Source organism: Zophobas morio, unplaced genomic scaffold (genome assembly GCF_036711695.1).
Source record: "Zophobas morio isolate AGI-343-1 ecotype UQ-CSIRO unplaced genomic scaffold, CSIRO_AGI_Zmor_V1 ptg000011l, whole genome shotgun sequence".
Classification (NCBI taxonomy): domain Eukaryota; kingdom Metazoa; phylum Arthropoda; class Insecta; order Coleoptera; family Tenebrionidae; genus Zophobas; species Zophobas morio.
Window position 1 is genome coordinate 7,190,217 of NW_026972116.1, and position 26,210 is coordinate 7,216,426.

General features: G+C 32.4%; 1 protein-coding gene across 4 annotated transcripts in view; it reads left to right on the forward strand.

The window, feature by feature from the left end:
• LOC135126750 (uncharacterized) overlaps positions 1-26,210 on the forward strand; it is a 32,271-nt gene that overhangs the window by 4,761 nt on the left and 1,300 nt on the right. For 2 of the 4 annotated variants that reach the window (XM_064052872.1, XM_064052873.1), the window contains exons 2-7: positions 8,340-8,756; positions 17,534-18,064; positions 21,118-21,395; positions 21,452-21,615; positions 21,667-21,834; positions 21,888-22,277. In XM_064052872.1, the coding sequence (XP_063908942.1) occupies positions 8,367-8,756; positions 17,534-18,064; positions 21,118-21,395; positions 21,452-21,615; positions 21,667-21,834; positions 21,888-22,277 (1,921 nt within the window). In that variant the 5' untranslated portion in view covers positions 8,340-8,366. The remainder of the gene's footprint in view (positions 1-8,339; positions 8,757-17,533; positions 18,065-21,117; positions 21,396-21,451; positions 21,616-21,666; positions 21,835-21,887; positions 22,278-26,210) is intronic. The other 2 variants (XM_064052875.1, XM_064052874.1) reach the window with 2 other exon arrangements.

Consider the following 26,210-nt stretch of genomic DNA (forward strand, 5'->3'; position numbering starts at 1 on the left):
CACTTAATAAAGTAATAAAGTTTGGAAGTTGAAAATGTTTAAGATTTGCATAAATTCCAAATGCAGGAATCCGCCGCTGTCTTAAATCGGTAGATCATACCGGTCATTTTTCCCTAGTTAAAGGTCGCATTACAAACTCAACATTGTGATGGTTACAGGTAATATTCGCTTCCTTTACGACTTTTATAAGAGGTCATAATTCACAGAAATTCCTCACAGCTAAGGTTGCTGCGTGTTTATTGCGAAGAATTGATGCATACATATTTCAAAAAAATTTTTTATACGTTCTGTTTAGGTTATTGTTTGTAGTATTCACCCTGATTTTTTTTTAATGTTATGAGTGGTGATTTTTACTTCACTAGCGTAAGCTAATCGAGTCCATCGGTTGACTTTTATGTTTTTTCTACCTTTCATGACGTTTTAAGGTTATCGTAACCATGGTAAATCGTTAATCAAAATTTATTCGCTAACCCCCTTCCAAAAAAATGCTGACGTTATATCAAATTTTTTCCGAATCCTTTCTGAAATATGCAAAATATTATAACTGTACTTATGGTTTATCAACAGACATGGTGTCTCAAAAAAAATGAATGGATCAATTTATTTTATTGATTAAATGAGTAACTGCAGAACCGAATGCTTTGAAATCTTGTAGGCTTTTTAAAGTTATCGTATTAACGCCCCCTTAAAAATGATGACGTCATCTCAAAATTTTGCTAAATAAATCCTATCCAAAATATGCAAAGTATGATGATCGTGATTTATCATTGGATTAAAAGTTTTTGAATTGCTTATACAGGGTGACGCATAAAAATTAATGAATGTATCAATTTTAAGTCAGGATATACGTGTCCTTGCAAAAATGTTAATTATGTCAACACAAAATTTTGTTAATGGAAAACTCATTTGAAACATACGCGCAGCACGCTTCTTTACATTTACTTTAATCTTACATCCATACCTTTATTTTAGCTTATAAGGGTTCTCATAAAAAATAAATTCGCCTAATCAAATTCTATAATAAACAGGATTTTATAATAAATTTTAATAATTTTTCGGAAAAGCTGGATTTATTTTATTGTACTTCAGGGGCAATGGAAGTTCTGTTGAGATAACCTTCGACCAGTTTTTTTAACAAGTTGTAACTAATTGGATACTGGGTAATACTTTTTGTCCGTGTGTAATAATCGCTCATGTTTGTATGTTATAACAATCGCTGAATAAAAGATGGCGGTGGAATTTGGATCCTTTCACCTTGGCTATATTTATATTTTCACAAATTTTTTCAAACTGTTAACGTTAAAATAATCAGAAAATGGAAGGTGGCAACACTGCGGTGATAACTTTCCCAATTTAGACTTTGCTATTTTTGTGGGCACAAGTGAATTAACTGTTTTACTTTGCCGTGGGTCTGCCTTCGATTTGGGTAGTATCTCCTTATTAACGACCAAAAGCAGACACTTCAGCAATTTGTCATTAGAATCTACATTTTCTAAAGAAAAGTTGCTTCGTAGTGGTACTACAGTGAAGTTTTTTTGTTTTCTAATTAAAACCACGTTAAATATTTGAAGTGTAACCTGTTTTGTCGTACTTAAATGCTTCAGAATCGTAGTTTATCTTAGCAGGTACTAGCCCCGCCCACCCACCCTCTTTTCTTAGAGCGTATGTGATTTACCAAAATCGGTATTATTTTAGCAGCTACTTGAACCGCCCACCCACCCTGTCTTTTCTTAGTTGATGTTCTGTCAATATCATAAATGTCATATATGTGTGATAGATTATCCACAGATTCATAGGAATGCGCTTTACATTACGTATCAAATCGATTGCAACGCCCCCGTGTGACGAATGCTTCATTTCGGCGTATCAATGTTTATTCTATAACGGTGGGTGGTAAATGAGGTAACAACAAAACTGGGGTTTCTGCAACAATAATCAGTATTTGCATACCTTTATTAACGACTTGCTTTGTTTGTAGGATTTGTTTATTCCTTATGACTTATGAGATGAGACTTACTATGTACTATGAAAAACGTACTTGCAGTTATATATTATTAACACAGAAAATAATAAAAAAACGGCATAATAAAAGGATTATGAGTACTGATTTGAGTTTTTGTCCGAATTGAATTTTGGCTTTATACCTCATGCCATGACCTCACTCCGTTTGATAGCTGTATGTACGTCAATAAACTAACTATTTTCACCTGAACGACCATATTAATATTTAGTTTTATTACACTTTTTGTACATTATTTGTTATTGAAGTTTCAATAGAGTATAGGTGGGGTGCTTTATTTATATATGAATATATTTTGTTTTATAAAGAGCAAGTTACACTGTAGAGTATGAAAAGTAATTCGTTGTTTATTTAATGACTGATGGAATTTTAATAAAAAGGAAACACGTGAAGCTACTGCACTAAAATGTAACGAAAATATTTCAATAAATAAAGTAAAGCCATAAATCCAGTGTATTATCTACAAATCTAATATTTTATTCTTTGTTGTAAAAATTCGGATTTAGCCGATAACCGGTATCTGTTATTTATTAAATGACGGCGACTCTATTTTACTAAATAGGACAAAACTTTGGAGTAAATAAGGCATGAAAATTGTTAGACTCAAAAAGTAGTCATTTCAGTTATGTGTCTATGGTCATCATTATTTTAGTTACTATTGAAGAATGATTTGCAGTTCAAATGGACTCGGAAATTTTTATTAAGTAACAACTGTCAGCTTCATTTTGGTATATCGTAAATATTTATTTTTTTTTTCCAAAAAAGGGTTAAATCGGCAATTTTATTTAACGAGTTTTCTTTGGTAGAAAAAGTTACGATCAGTTTTATGCTGCTAAATAATGTTTAAGTCGAAAGGCTGTTTAACTCAATGAAAATCTGTAGACTGCACTTTCAACCTCCTTTGGCCTCATCAGTACAGTTTAGCAATTTTGACGACAAAATGGAACCAATCGGTCACTACTGATATCCTCTGCATCTCAATTTTATAATGTTTCTAATATAAGTGTATTTTGTTTTGCAGATTCTTTATTGTCAAATTTATTTTCTCTGCATATATTACTACAATACTGTATTGAACGTATGCGCATGTACGTTGCATAATATGGTGCACGGCGTACCGTAGAATTCCACCTTTAGTTACAGTAGACATACGTTTCTATTAAGCATTGAGTGTAATATTATAATATAAAACATTGTATGGAAGTATCGTAATTACAAAACTTCAATCATTTAATCACGAAAAATGTTGGTGCCACAAATCCACCAAATTAAAATGAAATATCAAAATGTTAGTAGAGTTCCCTCAAACATATAAGGCGTTTATGACTTCACACCAATTTGACTCCCATTATAATTCAATAGGCCGTCACAACCGGATGTCTTAAACCCGCTCACCGATACCTACCTGAAAATACCTTTTCTAGTAAAAGCACAGGGCAAGACTGAGTTTTGCATTTACCGACAACTGCGCCTTTCGATTTTTTTATTATAAGTAAAAACAAAGTAACTTTGTACTCAATCATTTTTTATTACAGCAAATTAGTTAGAATTTTGACATACACAACTATTTACTTATTAACTACTACTGCTTATTTAGTGATCGAAATAGTCACTGTCATCATCACTCGACTCTTCTAAATTAACAATTAACGGTTTTATCAACTGTGCCCTGTACTGGTCTTTTCCTGAATTTATTCTTCAAGAAGGCACTGTGTTTTGTAGCTTCTGCTACAAACCGCATTTCTATTTACAAATATATGTTTTCGGATCATCGGCAAAATTTTTTGCTACAATATTTCGAAAAGTATTTAAAAATAAATTGCTACAAAAATACTAATTAAATGGCCTATTATTATTAATTTTTATTTATTTGTCACTATTTAGTGTAAGACAATAATTTTTAAAAATTTTATTTATCTATGTATTTTTTATTAAAAAATTTAAGCCTGATAAACCTGTTTTTATAATTTGTAAATAAATTTAGTTGTTATTACACTTCTTTTCAATTTTTGGAGGATATGCAACTGCATATCTCTGCATATATTAATAAAGTTACAGCATATTTGCATAAATTTCATGCATATTACATGATCATATTTCTCAAAATTTTGCTGCATACTTTTCGCTCTCTAGTCATGTATTATTTTTAATATAACTATAACAGCAATATGAATGTATCCTCTGGATTTGAAACAAAGGACGGTGACATCGTCAAAATTATTTGATTTATCAAAAAACTTAATGGACCAGTTTTCTATGATTGCGATCGTACTTATTAAAGATTTTATGTTTTTTGCTTTCAGTATCTTAATAATATTTTCAAATGTGCAGAATAATGATTAAATAATTAAGGTACGGAAGAAACGTTAAAAACAAAATTACTCTTAGTCCGGTCCTTCGCGTCTCGGCCGTCCCTGGCACGTGGCATGGTTTACATTTACTAAGCTTTATGAAGGGTCGGCTGTAAAGTACTTTAAACGTCAAAGCCATAAACGCCTCATAGGTTTGAGGAAACTATACATATCGTCACTTGGGGAAATGGGGAAAATGGTTTGTTTGGCGAAGTATAGTCTTCAAACGTATAGTCTTCCACAGGCTCCAACGTTAGATGGCAAGGTCCCATTGTTCTGGAGTCATATATTCAACGACGGTCATAATAGGGTTAATATAAACCCCACTGCATAGGTGCACCCTTGCGGTCGGATTTATAACACCTCATTATGACCTTCTTTTTTCAGGTATTTGACTCCATAACGATGGGACCCTGCCATATACCGTTAGAACCTTTGGAAGACTATAGTGGGATTATGGTATTGGACTTTTCAGTTACGTTTCACCGGCCCTTGCAGATACGAACTATGTATTTGTTTTTAGTATTAACGGTATGGCTAATCATTATTATATTAGTTAACTAATAACAATCACCAGGGATTTGAAGAATAATCATGTGTGTATCATTCCAATCAAAGAAGGTGCATATATGATGTCATTTAATGACGTTAAAAAGAGTAAGTACTCTTAGAGAAAACACAACGAAGAAGACTAAAATTTACTTTCATCAGCTTTTCCCATAACTACTTAGTTTTCACACTGTATTGATCCAAATGATATATCATTTGACTGTACTGTTAAGATCTTAGCATATACAACATTTGTTATAGGGAAGTGAATGCACGGTGGTGACACTTTTTTAATGAAATAAGTGAACCATTGAAATGAATGAGTTGTCAAGTTCTGATTCAAAATAATTAAAGTCCTTAGTACTATAATTTATTAACCTGCGGTAGAATGGTAACAAGTGATGGTGTTTTGAAAGGCTGGTGAATGTGGTGTGGTATTTAAAAAACGAAATGTGTATACATGTCATCAAGTTTTTCGAACAATCTACATTTGCTCCCAACTTGCGGTTAGTAGAAAATGTTCGCATATCTGTATACAGTATGAATACACCTTCAAAACAAATTCTCTGTACTTCTAACAATAGTAATGAATTTTTGAGAATATTAAAAGAACATGTAAATATACCATTGTTGTTATCACTAATGTATCAAAATGTGTTTATATTTTAAATGTGTGAAGCTTTTCAAGTAATGTTGTGCGTTTACTTTGGCGATTGGTGAGGTAATATTTTGTTTTCACAGCAAGGTAGAGGAAATACTCTGAAGTATTACTATATGAAGCTGATTCTGACAGTGTAGGAAGTCTGAATTTTTCCCGCTGGTAGTAATTTCAAGGATCATTTGTTTATAGTGTGCCAATGAATATAGTAGTTTTACGCCTTTGACTCCTTCACTACCCTGGTAACGAATAATGCAATAATGCCGGCTTATCTTTAGCGGTATTGTTTAATACGCTCTTTGTTCGCAAGCAAAGTGCTTGGAAAAATCAAAATTATAAAACTACTGTGTTCCTTTTTACACTGTAGTTTTGGTAGTCGTTACGCAACTCGAATTAAGTAATCAACTTTTTTATTTTTAGTACTACAATTCTAAATTCTGAAGTTACATTTAATGGCACTTCCCAATTCATTGACTCACCGGTAGTTAAACATGTTAACATCGGAATTGTTAACAAAATCTTTTTGTAATCATTTTGTAGCGGAACAAATTACAATTTTCACTTTAGCAATTCGTAGACATTTAAAATTTGTAAAGTAATTGTGGCGTGAAAATGCTCTCGGATACGTGTTGGTAATATACGAGGGCCGTTCAAATTTAACTGGGAATTGGTCATAACTCTTTATTTAAAGGAAATAATTATATCCCAATACATGCCAGCGGGTGTTCAATATTGTATTGTTCATATCCTTGAAACAATTGAAGGTGTTACTCCAATATAAAATATTGTTAATGAAATTCATTCTCCTACTTAAACACTATATCTTTCTTAATCATGAACAGGAAATCCCTAAATTTTTGGCGCACCAACATACTGTAGCGAAGACTATTTTATTATGTTTCTTTGGCATTTTTAATTTGTTAAAGAATTCTAAGCGGTTTGGTTTTACGGATGTTTTCCAGCAATATAAAACCGGAGCAGGTAAAAATTCTTAATTTTGCTTTTTCGTGTTGATTAATTGAATGATGTTATACAAAAATTGTACCAGTATTTTTAAACGTTGTTCATAAATCTTAAAAAAAAGTTGATAGAGGCAGTTCATTTAATGGAAAATAAAATTTCTAATTTCCCCTATCGATTGCTCTTGGCACTATAAAGTAGTTGAAATTTGAAAAATATATTTATAAAAACAAGCCGTATTTTTCAAATTTTTACAACGTTATAAATTAGGAGTATAATCAACTAAAAATACTTTCCAGTAACAATGCTTCCTTTGTAGCTTTATTTTAATAATAATAGTGTGTTTCAAAGTGTTATTTATCAATTTTATCTCGACTCTTGAAACATATCGATAACTACTACCACCATTTTGAAAATAGGTAATTTTCACATAATTGCGGTGTAGTTTTATTCAGACGTTTCGTGTTATCTAATTTATGATATGTACCTTGTTTTACACACTGTACTTAATTCAACGAGTTACTCCATATTATTATAAACGTAGCATTCCAATTAAAATGATGTTTTTTTCGGTAATAATTCACTCAGTCTTATTGCATGCATTAGAATGATGAGTTAACACTTGTGGTAATTAGGCGTAGTTACGGATTTTAAACAATTTCTAAAAATATGACAGTGTTAATGTGTAGGAGATATTTGGTAACACTAGTTTATTCGCCGCGCGAGACCTTTACTACAGCGAAATACATAAATAAAAAGAAATTACAAGAACAGTTAATTTTTTTGAAAAATGTTTCAAATTTTAATATAAAGTTCCGAAATAATGATTTGAGTGTCGCGCCTTACCTGTTGGAAGTTTGTATGTGTGGCTTCGTTATACAGTCATATAATATGAAGTTTATTCAGTGAATCATACGCGATTAGATCACACGAATTTGTCGGTGCATTTCCAAGGATAAAGTAGTACTGTCGAGTTCAGATTTCTAAACATTTCGACTACCGTTTCATGAATTTTCTCTATTTCATTTCTGCTTTATTTATATTCCTTCATTATGCGTTAATCGTTGTAGCGTGAAAAATCAGAGTTAGGTGTAAATTGCATAAGCGTAAACACATAAATTTTTACTTTCATTCTATGACACCCAGTGTGATCACAGGTACCGTTAATTATGATCATTGGTCACATTTTCTAACATAAATGTGGAATTTATAAGCAGATGGTAGATTGTAAAATGAGAACTTCGCGTTTTTATTAAGTGCAATGAATTAAGACATGTATTTCACTTTGTGTAAGGGGCACTGTATTTTTAAGGTAGGAGAATGATGTCATTGTTTCTTAATATTTGTTTGCTTAAAATTCATTAAGAACTATTCATCTGAATAATACCTGTCAGTAATCATAAATTGCGAGGAAGTCGCACCCTACTAAGCGACTGTCGTGTTGGTATACTTTCATAGATGAATAATGGAACTGTTTTCACCAACAGATTCGACTTCTCAATCCGTGTACGATACCCGATTTTAAAATTTTCTGTCAAACAGATTAATTAAAATAAGAAAATAGTGATCACAGGCCAAGTAGTCATCACTTTTAAGTTGTCTATTGCATATATATTTTTTATATGTCAATTTATCTTTCTAGATTTCAGAGTTATCTGTTATTTCCGAAGAAACCAAACGCGATATAGATTTCTTCTAAATTTCAACCTTCTTTTGTATCAAATAATAAGATGTTAAAGTGGAATGAATAAACTCAAGCACCCAGTATATACAACTTAACCACATATTGTTTTTTTTTCAGACCCAGTGATGTTGGATTTGTGAGAAAATGAATTCAGCATTGAAACCTGTGTTAACGTCGTCGACACCACAGAATCCCCCGGTGACGACTCAGTTAAACAAACCTATGCATCCTCAAGGCACACCAACCAATTATGGGCAACCATCGACCCACATGCCACAAAGTCTAGTGAATTTGCCTCACAACCCTACTGTCGCTCACGCACACCCGAATCCTGCCCATCAAAGTAATCACTATTCACTAAATGTACCCAACGCACCTCAACATTACTCTGCCAATAACCCATCAGCTATACCTGCCAGCAACCATCCAATACCCAACGTCAGTCAAGCTGGCGTCGGAGGACAGTCGTATGCTCCAAACAAGAACGTCCCGTTCGCAGGAGGTTATCAACCAAACCTCGGACATCCTCCCAATGTAAGAATATAATTGTTACGGTCTATATATGTATGCATTTTGTTGAGTTCTGCTGTGATGGTTGCCGATTTTACTATTTTTCTGATTTTAATTTAATATAATATTGTTCATAAAAAAGTAGAACATTCTAGGCTGAATAAGTTCCTACCTCAAAATCAAATACTTAAATATGTCCTCATTCTAGGCAACAACTGCTTGAGAGCATAGCGGTTTTAACAACGATTAGTAATTTGTAATACATTTGTGACAATTTATTATGAAGATATTTGTTAAAATGTGTCTATATATAATCTATTTTAATAATATCTTGTCTTATGTGACACTAAGTCAAGTCGAGAGGCTAAATCAACAAATGTTTACAGTAAAAGGTTAAGTGGAAAATTTAACACAGTAAGAGAAAGTAAACAGAGGCATTGCAACATCACACATATTATCAAAAATTTTAAGAACTAATTTTGCAAATGTTTAAATGCAGATGTTATGTTTGCAAAGAAACCAATCTTAGGTATTTTTAATATTAAAAGTAAATATATAGAATTCTGACATCACCATATGTAGTCAAAACTGACTAAACGGTCATGTGTGATAAAATTAACGTTTATAGTGTCTCAACAATACTGGCTACTTACTCTCCCCCTTAAATATGTTTCCTTGCTGCAACCTTTATGAAGATATTAATTAATAGTAAGCCTATTAGGTCCTGCAGTTCCCACGTTATGTAACCGAAAAACGTCTAAAATGTGCCTCGTATTGAGCAGGATTTGACAACTTTATTGTGTCACAAGACTGTATATTTTTCATGATATTCACTCTAACTACTTGCTGTATACATTTTTCAGCCGAATACTTGATGAAAAATCGATGCGGTGGTAAATTAGATGGCTATATATTTTCAGACAATAATCAAATTGATCACAAAAGTTCTTTGCCCATTTGTTTTTATCTTTGGGAGTCTTACGAAAATGGAGTCAATCTTTTATAACGTTTTGATAATTGAACGAGCTCACATGGTCAAAGCAGCAGTCAAATTAAATGAAGTACAGAAAATATTTGTAGATTGTTTTACAATTTATTATTTATAAAAGGTCGTCGAGTTTTTTATTAGAATTTTAAAATATGTTATTTCTGTTTAATAAGCCATCAACGTTTTACTTATATTTGCCTATATCCAAATTATTTTTCACAAAGTTGTTCAAAGCCGTTTTCGAAATAAAAAATCACTTGTGTCATTCTATTTCACTATTTTTCGTATTACTTCCCGTAAGTTAATGAAATATTGTAATGAAGTCCATCGGGCGACTAGCTGTTTCCATATTTTCTCGATGTGTCATGACATGACCCCTAGAGTACGAAAAAATAGGTTTCCGGTTTCTGTCTGTCGGTCCGTCGTCCGTCTGAATTTTTCTTATCTTCGAAACTACGGACTGATCGTTGTCAAATTTTATATGTGCATTATGAACACCATGTAGATGCTAAAACGATCACCGAACTTTATCTCATCATCCCCACCCAACAATATGATGACGTTATCACAAAGTTGTACATAGTCTTAAATTGTATAAAATAACATAATAATATACTTCTACACGTATAGTTTATGAATACGTCAATCAAAATTATATAACATTTTACAATTTAATTTTGAATCTACATAACCGAATGCTTTGAAATCTTGTAGACGTTTCAAAGTTATTGTAAGCATGGTAAATTTTTAATCAAAATATTTCTGTTTATTCCCTCCAAAAAACTGTTGACGTCATCTCAAAATTTTGCCGAATAAGTCTACCCAAAATAACGACACACAGAAGAAATATCTAATTTTTCTTTAATATTGTGTACTCCTTACATTTTAGTTTTTCGTATTTTTTTTTTCCAATAAACCTTACATGATAGCAAAAAATGAAGTTAATATTCTTAATTAGGAATACAACAAATCTGCGAAACCGTTGTTAAAACAAAAACAGGGTTTTAACATTTAAATTTTGCACGCCTGTGGAATTAAAGTACGTAGAAAATTGGCAGTTTAATTTTGTGTGATCCAATAACCGACTTAAGTCGTGCTAGTTATTGAATATTTTTCACTCTTTTGTTTCTGATTGACGTCAAAATTTTCTATTGCAAGAAGAGAGATCAGCAGAATCATGGTTCAAATTTTTCTTGCAATTTTTAGCACAAAGCACAATATGTAAAAAAAAACACTCAATTTCACAGTTGTAGAAAAAGTAATTTGTGCATCCCAAGAACAAAGCCTCGCTTTGTATCAATTTGTGCGTCAGGATCACCCCATTTTCAGGAGTTCTTGTGTGTTTTAAGTGATTTTTAGCCCATTATGTATGTTGTACTTTTTTTTATTTAAAACAAGAGTTTCGTGAACATAATTTTTTGTAGTTTTATAAAAAAAAACACTTTAAACAAGTAATATTGGGACTTTTGTTAAGCCATGAGTCAACAGAAACTTTCCGTATGCATTTATATTTAAATGTCCTGCTTAAGTATTTTCTTTTTAGTTACAGTTTCAAAAATGATGGGCCTATCGTTTAATACCTTTGAGGAAAAACATTGAGAAAAAAAAGTAATCATCGGATGATGTAGAGTCTTCTAAACCTGAAACTCAAACACATTATTATCCCCACACCACCGAAAAGTTACTATAGCCTCGACATATTTCAAATCTATTGGCATTGCGGGTATAACAGTGTGTTTGTGTTAGTACTGGATAAATTTTATCTGAAATGCCAGAACAATTGCGTAATTATAATTTAATTGTGGTTAATTGTTATTTTTATCGATTAATTTATAAAATTCTTGGTTTGTTTTTATACTTATTTATTCTACCTCTGATTTGCGTTTGCAAGGGAATCGTTAAATCTGAAAGTGATTTTTTAAGCTATAAAAATAAATGATAAAGTTCACGATCGAAAAAGTCGACTTACTCTAATAAAATTGCGAATATAAGAGAAACAAATGCTTAAAAATAAGCAAATAAAATCTAATAATCGATTAAATAAATGGGTAAATACATTTTTAAAAATATCTTGTGTATGTAGTTCTAAAAAATTTAAGTTTTTACAATCAGCACAACCAGTCCCGTACCCCCAGTTTTTACCACCAACAAACCGAAAGTAAATTCTTGGATAATGATGCACTCCAGGAAATGCGAGTCAAATTGCTTGATGTATGTTTTAAGCAGATTTCTGGGAAGGGATGAATAAGTAACTAACCGTTAGAAAGATTTGCCGTGATTTGATTATAAAAACACCTTTTAGGAAACAATTTCAACAATATTTTCAAAGTGTTGCAGAGATTGTGTATAATCTAGAGATATATAATTTTGGAGATTACTCGTTTTCAAAGAAACAGGAAACCAACCAGCATACATATAGAATAGAATTAAAAGTGTACTTCGACGTTTAACGATTGTATACATGGTAAAATATTTAAGAACAGATTTGACTTTTTTTTTTTTTGCTGATATAACAGCAGGCAGGGTACCAGCATTGGTATAAAAAGACGAATAGGTCTTGCATGCCAGCACTATTCAGTGTGTCAGAGAGAGTAGTCTGCACAAATGCTAGATATACCTTTTATTTCTGTCACACGCCTCCAAGTTTGAGAGGGTCCCTCCATCACTTTAGTTATTCTACACTGGCTGCTGCTTTCAAAGTTCTGACGTTATCAGCAATTATTTAAATTGCAAGAATAGTACACCCATTGTGCAAGTCATAAAATGAGCCGGTTATGCGCAATTTTAAAACATTCATTAAAAAAATACATAAGTCGCGTCACACTTTTGATAATAAATACCAGACAAAAATTTGAAGATTTCTTACTGAAACGTAGTTGGTAAGAAATCGCTTAACACCTTCACTTGCTTTAATATCTTGGGTTTTAGTTTTGTCTGAAAATAGAACAAAATATTTACATTTTTGTTGCATGCGTGACTCATCTCGCTATAATAAAATTAAGACTTATACCTAGTTTTTTGTTCCTCTGCTAAAATATGTATTAAAATAAGTAGGCGTACCGAATTAAAACACTTTCAAAATCACTTAGTTTTTCTGTATTTTCGATTAGTTTTTTAAAGATGGAGGAATGAAAATTCACCATTTACAGAGATTATACAAAATACATAATCATGCGAAATGACCTTTAATTTATTGTTTCGTGAATTTATTTTGTTTTGGCTTTCTCTTGAGTTAGGGAGTATTACATTGCAGACTGAATTTATTTATTTAGTTAATTCAACAATTCGCTGAATTGTTCCTTCAACAAGGTATTTGCCTTTCGGGATAGAAGGCACACAAAAATTCCATGCCAATTCATTAGAGAAATGTTCTCTTTTATTGTTTAGTATTTCATAATATTATTATCGTTTAAAATATGTATAAAATTCAGATAAATTAAATTGCAGTGAATCGCATTTCAACTCGTTACTTCGTCGTGGTGAAGAGAAATTAAGTGTTGTTTTAAAAGTCTATTCTATCGTTCATAATTTTTTTCTAGACAGTTTATGCTAATTAGTTGGGGAAGAAAATATTTCCTAGTATTCCCGTTCACCTGAAAAACAAAAATAAAAAACGTACCTACGTCAGCAGTGAAATTCAAACGGCTGATGAAGCGTCATGGTCAACTAGAGCAGAAATTTTAAACAATCATCCGAACTCGAAAAAAAATTTCTTCAAACGCCTAAATATTTACGTTTAAAGAAGAATCATCAACTTGATTAGTGTGTATTTTATTAATCGTACATTTACATATCTAAACATAATTCAATTCATTATGAACACGATTTAAGACTACAAATTTTGTCGCCTGTCTATTAATGTCAAAAAAAAAACTCGTTTAGGATGAGTAAGGGTAATTGATGTGAATTTTAAACTGTTCATTATTTCCAAATATTTTCAGACTTCTTAATTTGGAGAGACAAATTCAGAATTTGATCGAATCTTTTGATGGATTAACATTTAAAAACGCACGTCCTCTTAAAATTTTGTACATGAAAAGGTATTTAAATTTTATAAAATAATACTCCTACGCTTGTGGTTTATGAATCTGCCTTGATTTTTAATTACAATTACTTTATAAAAATGATTGTGCAATATTTACCGCATGTTTTATGTAACCGATATCTCGCTCAAGTAGTGGCAGGATGATGTAAAGCCTTGACTTTGATTAAGCAACTTGAGCTCTGCGCGCTTGAGTTCGAATCCCAGTCTCGTCGACATTTTTACTTTCCGAGCGTGACCTAAGAAAGTATTGTAATGCCGTGTGTCTATCTGTCCACCGTCTGTGTCGAATTTTAATCTTCAAAACTACCGGACCAATTGTTAAATGTATTCATAACGAAAATACTCACTTGAAACATACATACACAACGCTTCTTTATCTTTACTTCACCATTGCATACATATCTTTATATTAATTTATAGTGATTATCATAAAAAATCTAATTCGCAAAATCAAGTCTTATAATTCGAAAAAGCTGGATATGTTGTATAGTTTTTGCGAACTGCCACCGACAGTGGAGATCATAAAAATTAAACAACAAAGACGACCCTAATCGGATTACAACGTACCGAAAATTATGACATCACCTCTTTTAACCGGTCGCCGGGCGGTTTACCTAAAAAATCCTAGAAATGTTGCTCAGGACAGAACTCATTATTGCGTTTTCTATATTTCTACTTAGCTAAATACGTAGTTGTAAAGTCGTAAATAAATGTTTTATTCTTTTATACCTGTACATTATAATGTTTAAGTATTATAATTATTATTAACGCTAAAATTATAAAACCAGTTTAAATGTTTTTATCATTAGTTCAATAAAACTTGGTGAATACGGACCTGACGAAGTCCCGAATGTAACCTAATAGCAAGAGAGATTTTATTTATGGTAGAGTCTTGGTACAGATGGGGCCATTAATAATGACCGTCTCCCGCCGCCATGGTTCTAGCTATGGACTGCCTAAAGTACCCGAGCCTTTGGAGATCGAACAGTTCGGGTACTTTCGGCGGTGTAATTGCGGTTTTCATTGTTCCTTCATTTTTATGATTTTCCCTGTCCGGTAGTAGTTTGCAGAAACTATACTGTTCTCTTCAGGGGCGCGGAAAGTTCTGTCTAAATACCGTGCACCGTTTTTTATTGCCCGAGCGTAAGCTAAGGAAGTATTGTAATCAAATCCATCGGCTGATTTTTTACTTTTATTTTTTCACGACCTTTGATGACTCCTGGAGTACGAAGAAATAGGTCTTCCGTTTCCGTCCATCCGTTTGTCTGTCGTATCCGGTAATCTCCGAAACTGCTGGAGCGATTGTTGTCAAATTTCATTTATTTATAGAGGTTATTACAAAGGAAAATTAAATTTCGCAAAATCAAATTTTACAATTTTTTAATGAAGCGGAATTTGTTGGACTGTATTTCAGGGGCCAGCGAAGTTCTATCGAAATAACCCTCGGCCATTTTTTTTTTAGTAATTCTACTGGCATGAGCTAAGGAAATTTCGTAACCCCTAAAGTACGACAAAGTAGGGCCACTTCCGTCTGTTTGACGCCGATAGTCTGTTGGTCATCTTATTACACATATAATCGGCTAAACTACGAGTACTGGAATTATTTTAGTTTGCCTCAAATTTTTCATAGTAAAGTACCATTTAAATTTTATAAAATGACATACTCTTGTACTTTCGGTTTATGAATTTGCCTTGAGTTTAATTAAATCTCACCTGATGACGCCTTATTATTGAGCTTGATGTCTATAGTTTTGAAAAAAAAAAAAATCAAATTTACACAACTTTTTCCAATCTGATTTAGAAATTTAGATTCGTTGCTCTGAAATCCTACAAACGTTTAGGATTATGGTAAATATGAAAAGTCGCTAATCAAAATTTATTTGTATATTTGATGACGTCTCAAGGTTTTGGTAGACAAATTCTACTTAAGTAGGCGAAATATTTTGGATCTGTGTTTTATTACTGCAGCTATATTTTTTCAAATTTGAAAATTAATGAATAAAGCAATTTTTTTATTGATTACATCAAAAATCGCTAATCTTATTTTCCTGAAATTCTGGGATTACGGTACTACATTCCCCATCCAAATTGATATATTTGTCTTTGTTGATGACGTCGTCACAAAATTTTATTAAAAAAATTCACTTGAAACATAGCATAACATACCTTTTACCTGTAGTTTAATAATCCACACAATTTTTATTTTAAGTAATAAGGCATATCATTAAGAATTGCTTCAGGGCCTAATACCTTCAGATTTTTTGTAATTAACGTTATTCGTGTTTATATTTTAAATGTTTTCTGTCTTTTCATTTTGTTTTTATGTAATGTTACGTGTTTTTTGATTTTACATTGGATTGGACGCTAGCTGTATATGAGATTTTCTTAATTTTGTACGGAAGCTTATGGTATGTATGAAATAGCAGTAATATGAACAGTAATAATAAAGAAACAAAAAGATTTTCGTTGTTTTGGAAATTGTAGGTTTCGTTTCGTTAAATATAACACAATAATTTTTCGTATTTTAATGCGATGCTTAATCTGACTAGGAATTGCTTTCTTAAAAGTTGTTGAATTTAATTAACTTCACACCAAACTTCATTGATTCAGTTAGTACAAATTTTGAGAGTAATTAATGATCCGATGAACAAAAACGTCTTCAAGTTGTTTTTGACAAGCAAGCAGGTGATGAAAAGGACAGGTTGTCAATTTGAAGACGTCGCAAGTTGAAGGATTTACTATATGGTCATGTTTAATACGATTTGAAAGGAAAAATAATGTAATAGGACTCAAAACTGTTGTTGTTCCGGTATTTCATAAATGGTAAAATACGAAAGTGCAAGTTTCTCATTTCCGTTTGTGGCCTGTTTGCTGATTAATGGGAAACTACTCGTATTAAACAGACAATCTCCGAAACAATAACGATACTTTAGTATATGTGCTTTAGCAGCACATTTCAAATAAGATTTGTTTCAGGCGAAATGCCATTGTCAAAGTTGGAAGTACGGATTTTATGTTTCTGTTAGTGAAATAATGTAAATTACCTAGCATATTAATGATTTAACGTCCCGAACGTAGCGAAGATTTAATTTAATCATTGTACTGCCTGTAAGTTGGTGGAAGTACGAATTTTTCATAAAATTCCATCAGAGTTTATAGCCTACACTCACGTTGAATATTGTATGCACTAAAGCAACAATCTGAACTTCATTAACATAAAGTTCAATCATCAAATTTCAGGAGATCACTCAGAAATTACGCAACGAATTTGTTACAAATTTTAGTCAATCATTACAATTGTGTTACGGATCCATTTATTCATCGTTTCAGAAAAGTTGATTAGTTTATCTTCAAAAAAATTGTGAAATCTTTATTAAAAAATACGCCTGGAGATGTTATTGCTTCCGCTTCGTAAAATGTGCTTTTGTTTTTGGAAGTATGTTTTTAGAGGTACGGATCGTCTAAAAAAAATATGAACGGATTTATTTTATCGATCATCTCGAAGTGGCGCTTTGGATTGGGATACAGTAAAGTTTGAATTTACATTGTATAAATTATTAATTAATTTCGAAAATTAACATGTCAACTCTAATTGCTGCATACTGTTTGTGTGTAACTACAACTACACTTGATGTTGTTCAACATTGTAGTGGTTTTAAATTACACCTAAGATACCTATAAGGAATTCTCAATTATGTTAAAGGAGATGCAAAAAATTAAATACATTCCTTTTACTGCGTCGTATTAATTGTTCTCTTATTTTTTCAGCAGAACCCAATACCTCCCGTCAGTCAGAGTCTACCCGCCACACAACCACCTCTTCACACACCACCTCCAGCGGAGTCGTCGCCGGACAAACCTCAGTCGAACGGCACCGCGGAGGTAAAATCTCCGACGAAACCTGAACCTCAAGAAAATCACGTGTCCTTACCAAGAGACAAATCGCCGCTGCCACCCAGTTCGCCGAAAATATGCGAACGATCAGAGGAAAAACCAGCTTCCACGGCCTTACCTGAACAAAAACCGCCAAGCCAAGAGAGCAGCAAGACGGCGGAGGAGACGCCATCGTCGACACCGGAAGTGTCGGTCAGTAATAGTCCGAGTGCGGCGACGAGTGCGCCATCGGTAGACAATGTGGAGGCTGTGCCGGCCACAGCAAATGATACCGAACCGCCCAAAACTGAGGAGGTGGCGGAAAATTCGGAAAGTAGTTCGAGGGAATCGCAACCAGAAGTTGTGGACACTTCAAGTGCGGAAGCTAGTTCTAGTTCTCCGCCCAAACCGAAGGAGAAAGAGCAAGTGAGTATGGAATCTATTTGCAAAGTACCGAATGTTTTTAAGTGAGGGGCTTCAGGACAGAATCCATTTTGCTCAGTGTACTGTTGTATTTGTCAGGGCTCCGTCTTAGGTCCGTTATATTTTAGTATTTACATAAATGATATTGTGACTCTCCTAGCGACTATTACCACATCGATTGTCCACAGCTCTTGTCTATAAGAAAAAGAATAATATACGTTAAAGTCATTTTTGTTGTATGGAATTAGGTGCAGCAGATGACAGATTTAACTATTATACGTTTTAAATAATATAACGCAAGTTTAAGTTGTAAATTTTCATGTGAAGTACCTGTGTCAGTCAGTGTTATTGTAATCTAGCCCCCGTATTGTAAGAAATGAAATTTACTTTGGAAGTAGGATAGTATTTATAAATCTCGTGTGTTAATTCGATCTTTTTTTGATGCGCTTGCGTCAGCTAATGGCAAACTGTTGATTAATAAGCACATTACCATCGAACACATACTCAACAGGTGACGGATTTTTAAAGTGTGAACAGAATATAAATGACGTTTATCAAAAATAACGCGTGATCGTGTTTTGGTCTCTGTAATTTTGGTGGAAGTGCTTACCTTACAAACCGTACAACTGTTTGTCTCCAATGAATTTTTAACTCAATCCCGTCTCGTCAGAACATCCTGCGTATACAAGTGCAAATAAATACTTTGAAAAGAACACAATAATAACAAAAATAAAATTTAATATTTGACGTAAACACGTCCACATGGGTGCCCTTGCAGATGTATTTCATCTTTTTATAATTTATAAGTGAATTATAATTAGCGAATTTCAATAATCATTCATACTTGTAACAAGTATAATTGTGTCTAAAGAAAAATATATGAGAATATATTGGCGAAAGAGTGAGTAACAGAATGGTGCATCAACATCTTCTTCTCATAGTATTTCTACTCTACAATTTCATTCCGTTGGTTATACAAATAACTTTGTTTGCTTAAAAATGTGTTTTTATTTATGGTCCAGAGCATAACTTCACGGTAATTTAATACTAATAAACACTTTCACATCTTACGTTTTAAGTCAAAAAATGCAATTGAAGCTGTTTCTTGAGAAGTTTTATGATCAGAGGCAATGAAGAAACACCATCGAAATTTACTAAATCAATAAATGTTATTAAATTGTTTTGTTGTTAAAGCGCAGTTCTTTAAAAAAAATGTGCAATTCATTCCCGAAATGTATTTAGTACTCTGGAATTATTTTGACTTCCTGAGCGTTAGCTGTCTGTCTGTCTGTCGTCTGTGTCGATTTTTATTAGACACGTAATCTCCGAAACTACTAAATCAATCGTTGTCAAATTTTGTACGTGTATTAGAAATATGTAGATGGCTAACGCTAGTCAAAATTTGGTTAATCATCTCCACACGAGAACGTTATTTAAAAGAATTCTATTTTAGAATAATTTAAATGTTATACGATAATAAGCTCCTATACTTTAGTTTTTTCTCTAAACGCCCAAATCTTCACAAAAAAAAAAAACAGTATAATATTTTACCATGCCAAACCTCGCTTTTTCTTTTTATTGTCTTTTTCACTCGTGCTGTGTATTATCGATGTTTGTGACGTCATAACAAATTTTTATTGATCAAATTAAGAGCGAGTCACCACATTTTCTCGAAAAGGTGAGACTAGCACGTCTTTATTTAATAAGAATAATAGTAATATTCAGAACATTATCTTCGACTGTGGCTTAATTAATAATTTTAGCCCTATTTTGAGGCGACAAACTCATTTAAATAAAACAAATTTCCACATGACATTCTTCCGATTTATAAACAAACACTTGAAGCTAAGCTTATTATTGCTGAGAGGAATTTTTTCCCGTTGGTTATCTGGTTTAAATATATTTTTCACGGCGTCGAGGCTGTTATTTATGCCGCAGGTTTTTACTTTATAGAGGTTATCACAAAACAAACATCGCAAAATGTAATTTTATAGTTTTTCAAAGAAGCGGGATTTGTTGGACTTGTAATTCAGGAGCGAGGGAAGTTCTGTCGAGAAACTTAGACCAATTTTTTATCCCGGTTGTCGAAAAATTTCGACAACATCGACGGATGTAAAAATAAAATATTACTGAATTAGCAAATGTTGAATGTTTTATGTTAATCAATAATAATTTTTCAAGATCGTGGAGATTTTGTTGAAGAGTTACAACATCCAGAGTTAAAATTAATACGTTTTAAAATATTAAATAACTTCCGTATTTAAAAAAAAATTGAAATGCTTTCATAATTTAAATTTGCGATCCGGGAAACAGATTGAAACCGTTTTTAGTAATCCATTAAATTTCTATTATAATTAACGGGGTGTTGTGCACAGTTACAAATTTTAATCAAATACGTAAAATAAAGTTATTCCCCCTAGTTTTGAGAAATTTTAAGATGTTGGGGTTACTGTTTCATTTCCATTTCAATTCCAAACAAACTACACGAGATTAATTTATTTGAAAATATGTGTATTTTATTGCATAATAATTTTCAAGTTATGTATTTCGGTTGCGAGTATTAACTTTTTGTCATTAAATTGAGTTTTATGTACTCGTATCTACTAAGAAGAAAAGAGTCAAAAAAACTTTTAAACATAAATCCGCTCTATTACCTCCTGAGTACTAACTTTTAAAGTATAGATTTATCTAAGAAAAATAAAATAAACAACTGACGACCTTGTAACTGGTAATAATAGACCTTATAGAGAACAAGTTGATGACATAATGTTCAAATTCGAAAGTTTACATTAATGTAAATTACGTCATTATTCGCCAATAAAAAAGGCAAAACAAAAACTTATGCATAGAATATGGGATACAGTTATATTTAAAAATAGCAAGACAGGAGGTTGTACCGTTTTAATTCTTTTATTGCCACTGTTTTATTCTTCCCAAAGTTATCATTAATAAAAAAAATATATATTTTCTGTTAAGTTGCAGAGAGCAGGTATATTTTTCTATTCGCGTTTAGAAAAACGTTCCTTTGATTTTTCTTACAAAGTTTTTTTTTTCAGCAAAAAACCACGCCCGCCTCTAAAACGACAACGCCGAAAACGCCCACAAGAAAATCAAAAACGCCCAAACCCGATGGAGATTCGCCGAAGAGTTCGAAAGTCGACGTCAAAACGCCATCAACCCAAAAGTCACCTACTGTCGGTACAAAAAGTAAAAGAACGAGGATCAAGACACAGCCTTATCAAAGTCCGTTGCCAGAAATTGAAATTATCACAAAAATCAGCTCATCTACGCCGAGAAGTAGAACAAACGATGACAAGCTGATTGTGTTTTACAAGTTAGTGAACGTCCGTTTTCATTTGGTAAAATTTTGATTTGTCGTTTTTGTTGCAGAAACGAATTTTTGGCTGTAAGAAACTCAGAGGGTAGTTTTTATATATGTCAAGCTGTACAAAATATTTATAAGAGCTCACCAAAAATACGCATTCGCTGGCTTTCTCAAGACAAAACGGAGAAATCCGGCGAAGTGTACACTCCCGACTTTTACGATAATACAGGTGTGTTCGTGAATTTGGAATTTGTTTTTAGTATTGATGGTGTTTTTTCAGATTTTGATTGTATATTAACAAACCTAAACTTGGTACGTGTAGATAAGGGACGATTTAGGTTGCCTCCCGCAGAAAAGGAACGAACAGACAGTATTCTTAAGAGATCTCTAGCTGTTGAAAAGGGTGAAGTGACATCACCTTCGTTAACGGAAGAACATCCAGATGGCAGTAAGTCAAGCATTTTTATTGGCTGATTCAGTCTAATTTTCATTGTCTTATAGTCGATCTTTCTCTCTACAAAGAAGAAAGTCAACTGAAAAAACGAAAGGCAACTAAACGCAAAGCTACTTCGGCGTTGAGAACCAGTAAGAAATCCAGTACTACAACAAAGTCACCTGATCAGCCCAAAGTGCGTAAAGTGGTTGCGAAGCCGACGAAAAGAGCTCCTCCCAAAAGGGTCGCACCTACTGCCAAGGTGAAGAGAGTAATCCCTGTTGAAGCGAAAAAACCGACTACGACTGTGACTAGCAGAACTGACAGGGCGAAAAGAAGAGGAGATAATCAAAATCATAATAAAGTCAGTCCGGTGGTAGATCAGAAAAAAGCGCGTGTCTTGGCTAAAGTGGCTAGGAAAGGCGCAGTCAATACTAAAAGTCAATCAGGTGCGAAAAGTAAGTAGTTGTGCTTTAATATGTTCCGCCGAAAGTGAGATTTTGCGTGATGAAAGTAGCATGTTTTTTAATCACGAGTCTAACGGTATTGCATTGTGTAGAATTGTTTAATTTTTTTTTATTAATCACTTTTCATGCATCAACGAAAGCAACTTTTAATTGTCCGAGCGTGAAGGCGAGGACTATAGTTTTTATTTCAACTGTTGCAAACTATTTCAGTCACGACCGGGAGTTTAACGTTTTTAATGGAGCCGTATATTCATAAACAGACTTTTTCATTGCTTAAAATCAAGTAATTAATTGTGGGGAAACTACATACGACTTTTAATTGTTGATGCAAATGTTTTTAATCGATACACGATTCATATTTGGCAATTCAATAAAATATTGTGTTTATAGGTGAGATTGTATTATGCTATATGAACTGCAGTAGTTGCAATACAACTTTTTTATTACAAAATAAAATAATTCGTTGTATATATGGTTGCATACTGCGCAAAAATGTACTGAACGGGAAATAAAAATTTACATTTATGTATTACAGTAGTAAATCACATATTTAGTTAGTTCTATGTAGATATTTTTTATGCAATGATTTTATTGTATTTTGAGCTGTTATATCACCTAAACAATAATTTTCAAGCATGTGCCATTCTGTTTTAACTTGAAATTATACATATATGGTTATTCGCGAAAAGCTCCACGCCAAAAAATGCAAGACACATTGATGTAGTGTCAGATACGAAACTACTGATACATGGTTTCTTTTTTATTTGATAAAATGCCTATATTATAACTTTTATTTTTAAAGATAAGCCTAGTGTTCTTTGAGCATGTCATATTAAAATATCTGTCACACCCTCTTATTATCACTTTCGGTAGAATCGGTAATAACACCAATTTAATTTTTTTTAATGGAACGCTCGGTATCCGTGTAAATATGGAAAGTAACAGGAATTTATAGAGTGACTACCAACAAGAAGCCAAGAAGTACAATTATTTTTTGAAAACATTATTTGAATAGACGAAACTTTATTCAACAATAAAACTATTTGCAATAGACATGATACTCAGTGCTAGTCTACAGAAAGGGGAACCAAAGAGGTTCGAAATTTAGTGCATGGTAAATAATACCATAATTAGACCATATTTTTTTGTATCAACTTGAATGGCGAGCAATATTTACGTATTTTTTATCTTTTTTTTTCCTCTTAACATATGCAGTTCTTTTTCACAACAAGAAACTTGTTTAAAATGGTAAATTTTTGAAAATATCGATTTTGCAATTATACTCCGCCCGTCGGTGTGACAATGAATGAAAAATTCATCACGGTTGAGATCAGGGCGGGTGTAGGTGGAGTTTAAACTTCCTCTTTATTTAATACATGGTATAATCTTCTTTGAACAACACGATTATCTACTTATGATTATATTTCACATGATCATTTCTTGGCGAAAAATGAGGATTGCAAGTACGCTCCATCCCTCGGCTCACGACGAATAAAAAATTATCACAATTGAGATAGGGTGGGTGGGCGGGGCTTATATTTCACTTTTTTTTTTCTTAATATCTGTAGTTTCTTTTTCACATCAAGAAACTTAAAACATATCAAATCCAAAACTTGTGTTTTCAACAGCATAGGGCAAAACCGACAAACGTGTATATTTTTTAATAGAAATATTTTAAGACCGTTGGATGAGGAATAGGGGCTTCATAAGATGGCCTCCAAGATTTGAATCCCACTGATTATTTCCTTTGGGGTTTCATAAAAGATAACCTTTACTTTGATGAATGGAGAGATAACCGTCAGAGAAATTGCACAATATTAAATCCACATTTATAACGAATGCCACATAAGGCATCCATAGACGTGTGGAAATGTGTATCGAACAAAATGGAGACATTTTTGAAATTTTATTGTGAGATACTTGTACTCAAATTTAATTCACAGCCTGGTTGGATGTTGAACAAAAAACATTCGGGATGTTCAAAAATTAAAATCTTGTTTTGAAGTGGTCTGAATTTTATTTAATGATGGTTTTTGTGGATTAAAATTATTTAAACTATGTGGATGAAAACTTGGTTGTTGATTTTTCAATTTTCGTACAGAAATATTAATTTTTATCAATTTCAGTGGATAAATTTGTTGTTATTATTTTTAAAATATTGGTTCTTTTTGAGTTTTGTAGTAAAAAATGCAATTGCATCATTTTTTGCAAACGAATATACTGGGTGTTCCATTTAAAAATATAAAGTTGACGTCATTTCCACTGTGAGAATTAAAGAATATGTTCTAGATCTTCTAGCACGATACAAAAATAAAAAGTTGCAGGGGGGTTGCATCAATTAAAGAAGACACCCTGTACGGTGAATGCGCTTTACTAGATCTGTCTGTTGTCTGTGTCGATTTTTATTAGACAGATCGTTGTCAAATTTTATGTGTACGTTAGAAATATCGTGTAGATGGTAAAACGCTAACCAGAATTTGTCTAATCATGCCCACCAACAATTTGAGGATGTCATCTCAACATTTTGCAGGGTAAATACTATTTAAATTTTATAAGATAACATACTCATTTCCGTGTGCTTTATGAATCCGCATTGATTTTGTACTCTGGGGAAGATTTTTGCATGAATATCGCTACTCCGATACTGTTACGGGTTTGAGGACCCCACGGGCCACTTGATTTTGTTCTTCACTGAGATTGGTGGTATAAATTTTTTCTTTTTTTTTCCGTAAAACACTGAATTTGCTGGATTGTCTTCAGGGGCTAGGAAAGTTCTATCTTATAGCATAACACCAATTTTTATAATGTCATCAAATTTTGTTTAAAAAAAAGTTATTAAAGTTAGTTTTGAAAGCACTTTTGTGTTTTTTAACGCAGTTTCGAAAAGTATAATAACAATATTTTATTAGATCTTATAAAAACAAATATTTTAAATATTTCTACATGACTGTCCATTTTTTAAAGCTCTTCTCTTAAAACCAGAACAACTGAAAAGTTGATGCGTCATAAAGTTTTGTCCCAGGATGTGTTTCTTGATCTCGAATAAATCTAAATCGGATTTTGATGTCGAAATTTTTATTTTATTTATTATTATTTTTGTACCATTTTAAAATATTTTAATATTGTAAATACACCAAAGAAGGATGAAGTGTGACAAAAAACGATCGATATGCCTATCTGAAGCACCTACAAAGTTAAATTTTTTGAAACCATCATTACTTCCATAGTATTACCTCTATGAAGTGTAAAAATGTACATTGTTGATCAGTTATTTATAACCTAGTAAGTAGGCTTGGTTTTGTAGTGAAGAATCTGAATATGCAAAAATACGGAAGTGTTTTATTTAAACAAATATTACGTTTAGTCGCGCACTTAACTGACTACGTTGTTGTTTCACTAATTGATTCCGTAGTCTTTAAGTTGGGGCTAAAATAGGTTTTCGGATTCGAATAATAAACAACCTTGGTTTCACTGCGTTTTATTGACAGTGTAAACAATTAGATTTAAATTTGGGCTGTTTGCCAATTACTGAATGCATTCGTTGATAGAATCTTTAGCAGTATATTTTCTGAACAAATGAACTCTTACGAGTTTGAAGGTCGATGGTACAATTTTGTAGTGTAACCATAGAATTTATATTTTTCTCATTTGCTTAGTGTCTGAGTGCTTGGGTTTTACATTTTCCAGAATTGTTCAAAAAAAACATACTCCTTCCTGACACTTTTAAATTAAATTTATGTATGTTGGAACTGACGTAATTAATGTGTTTTTATTAAAAACATCGTCTTGTAGCTCTTGTTCGAGTGGGAATGGTTCGTAGGTATCGTGATGTACTTAGTTTGTTAAAAAAATAAATAACATTTGAAAAAGAAACAGTAATTTTTTAGGGTTAGATATAAAAAAGAAAAGAAATGTGTAGAGCTA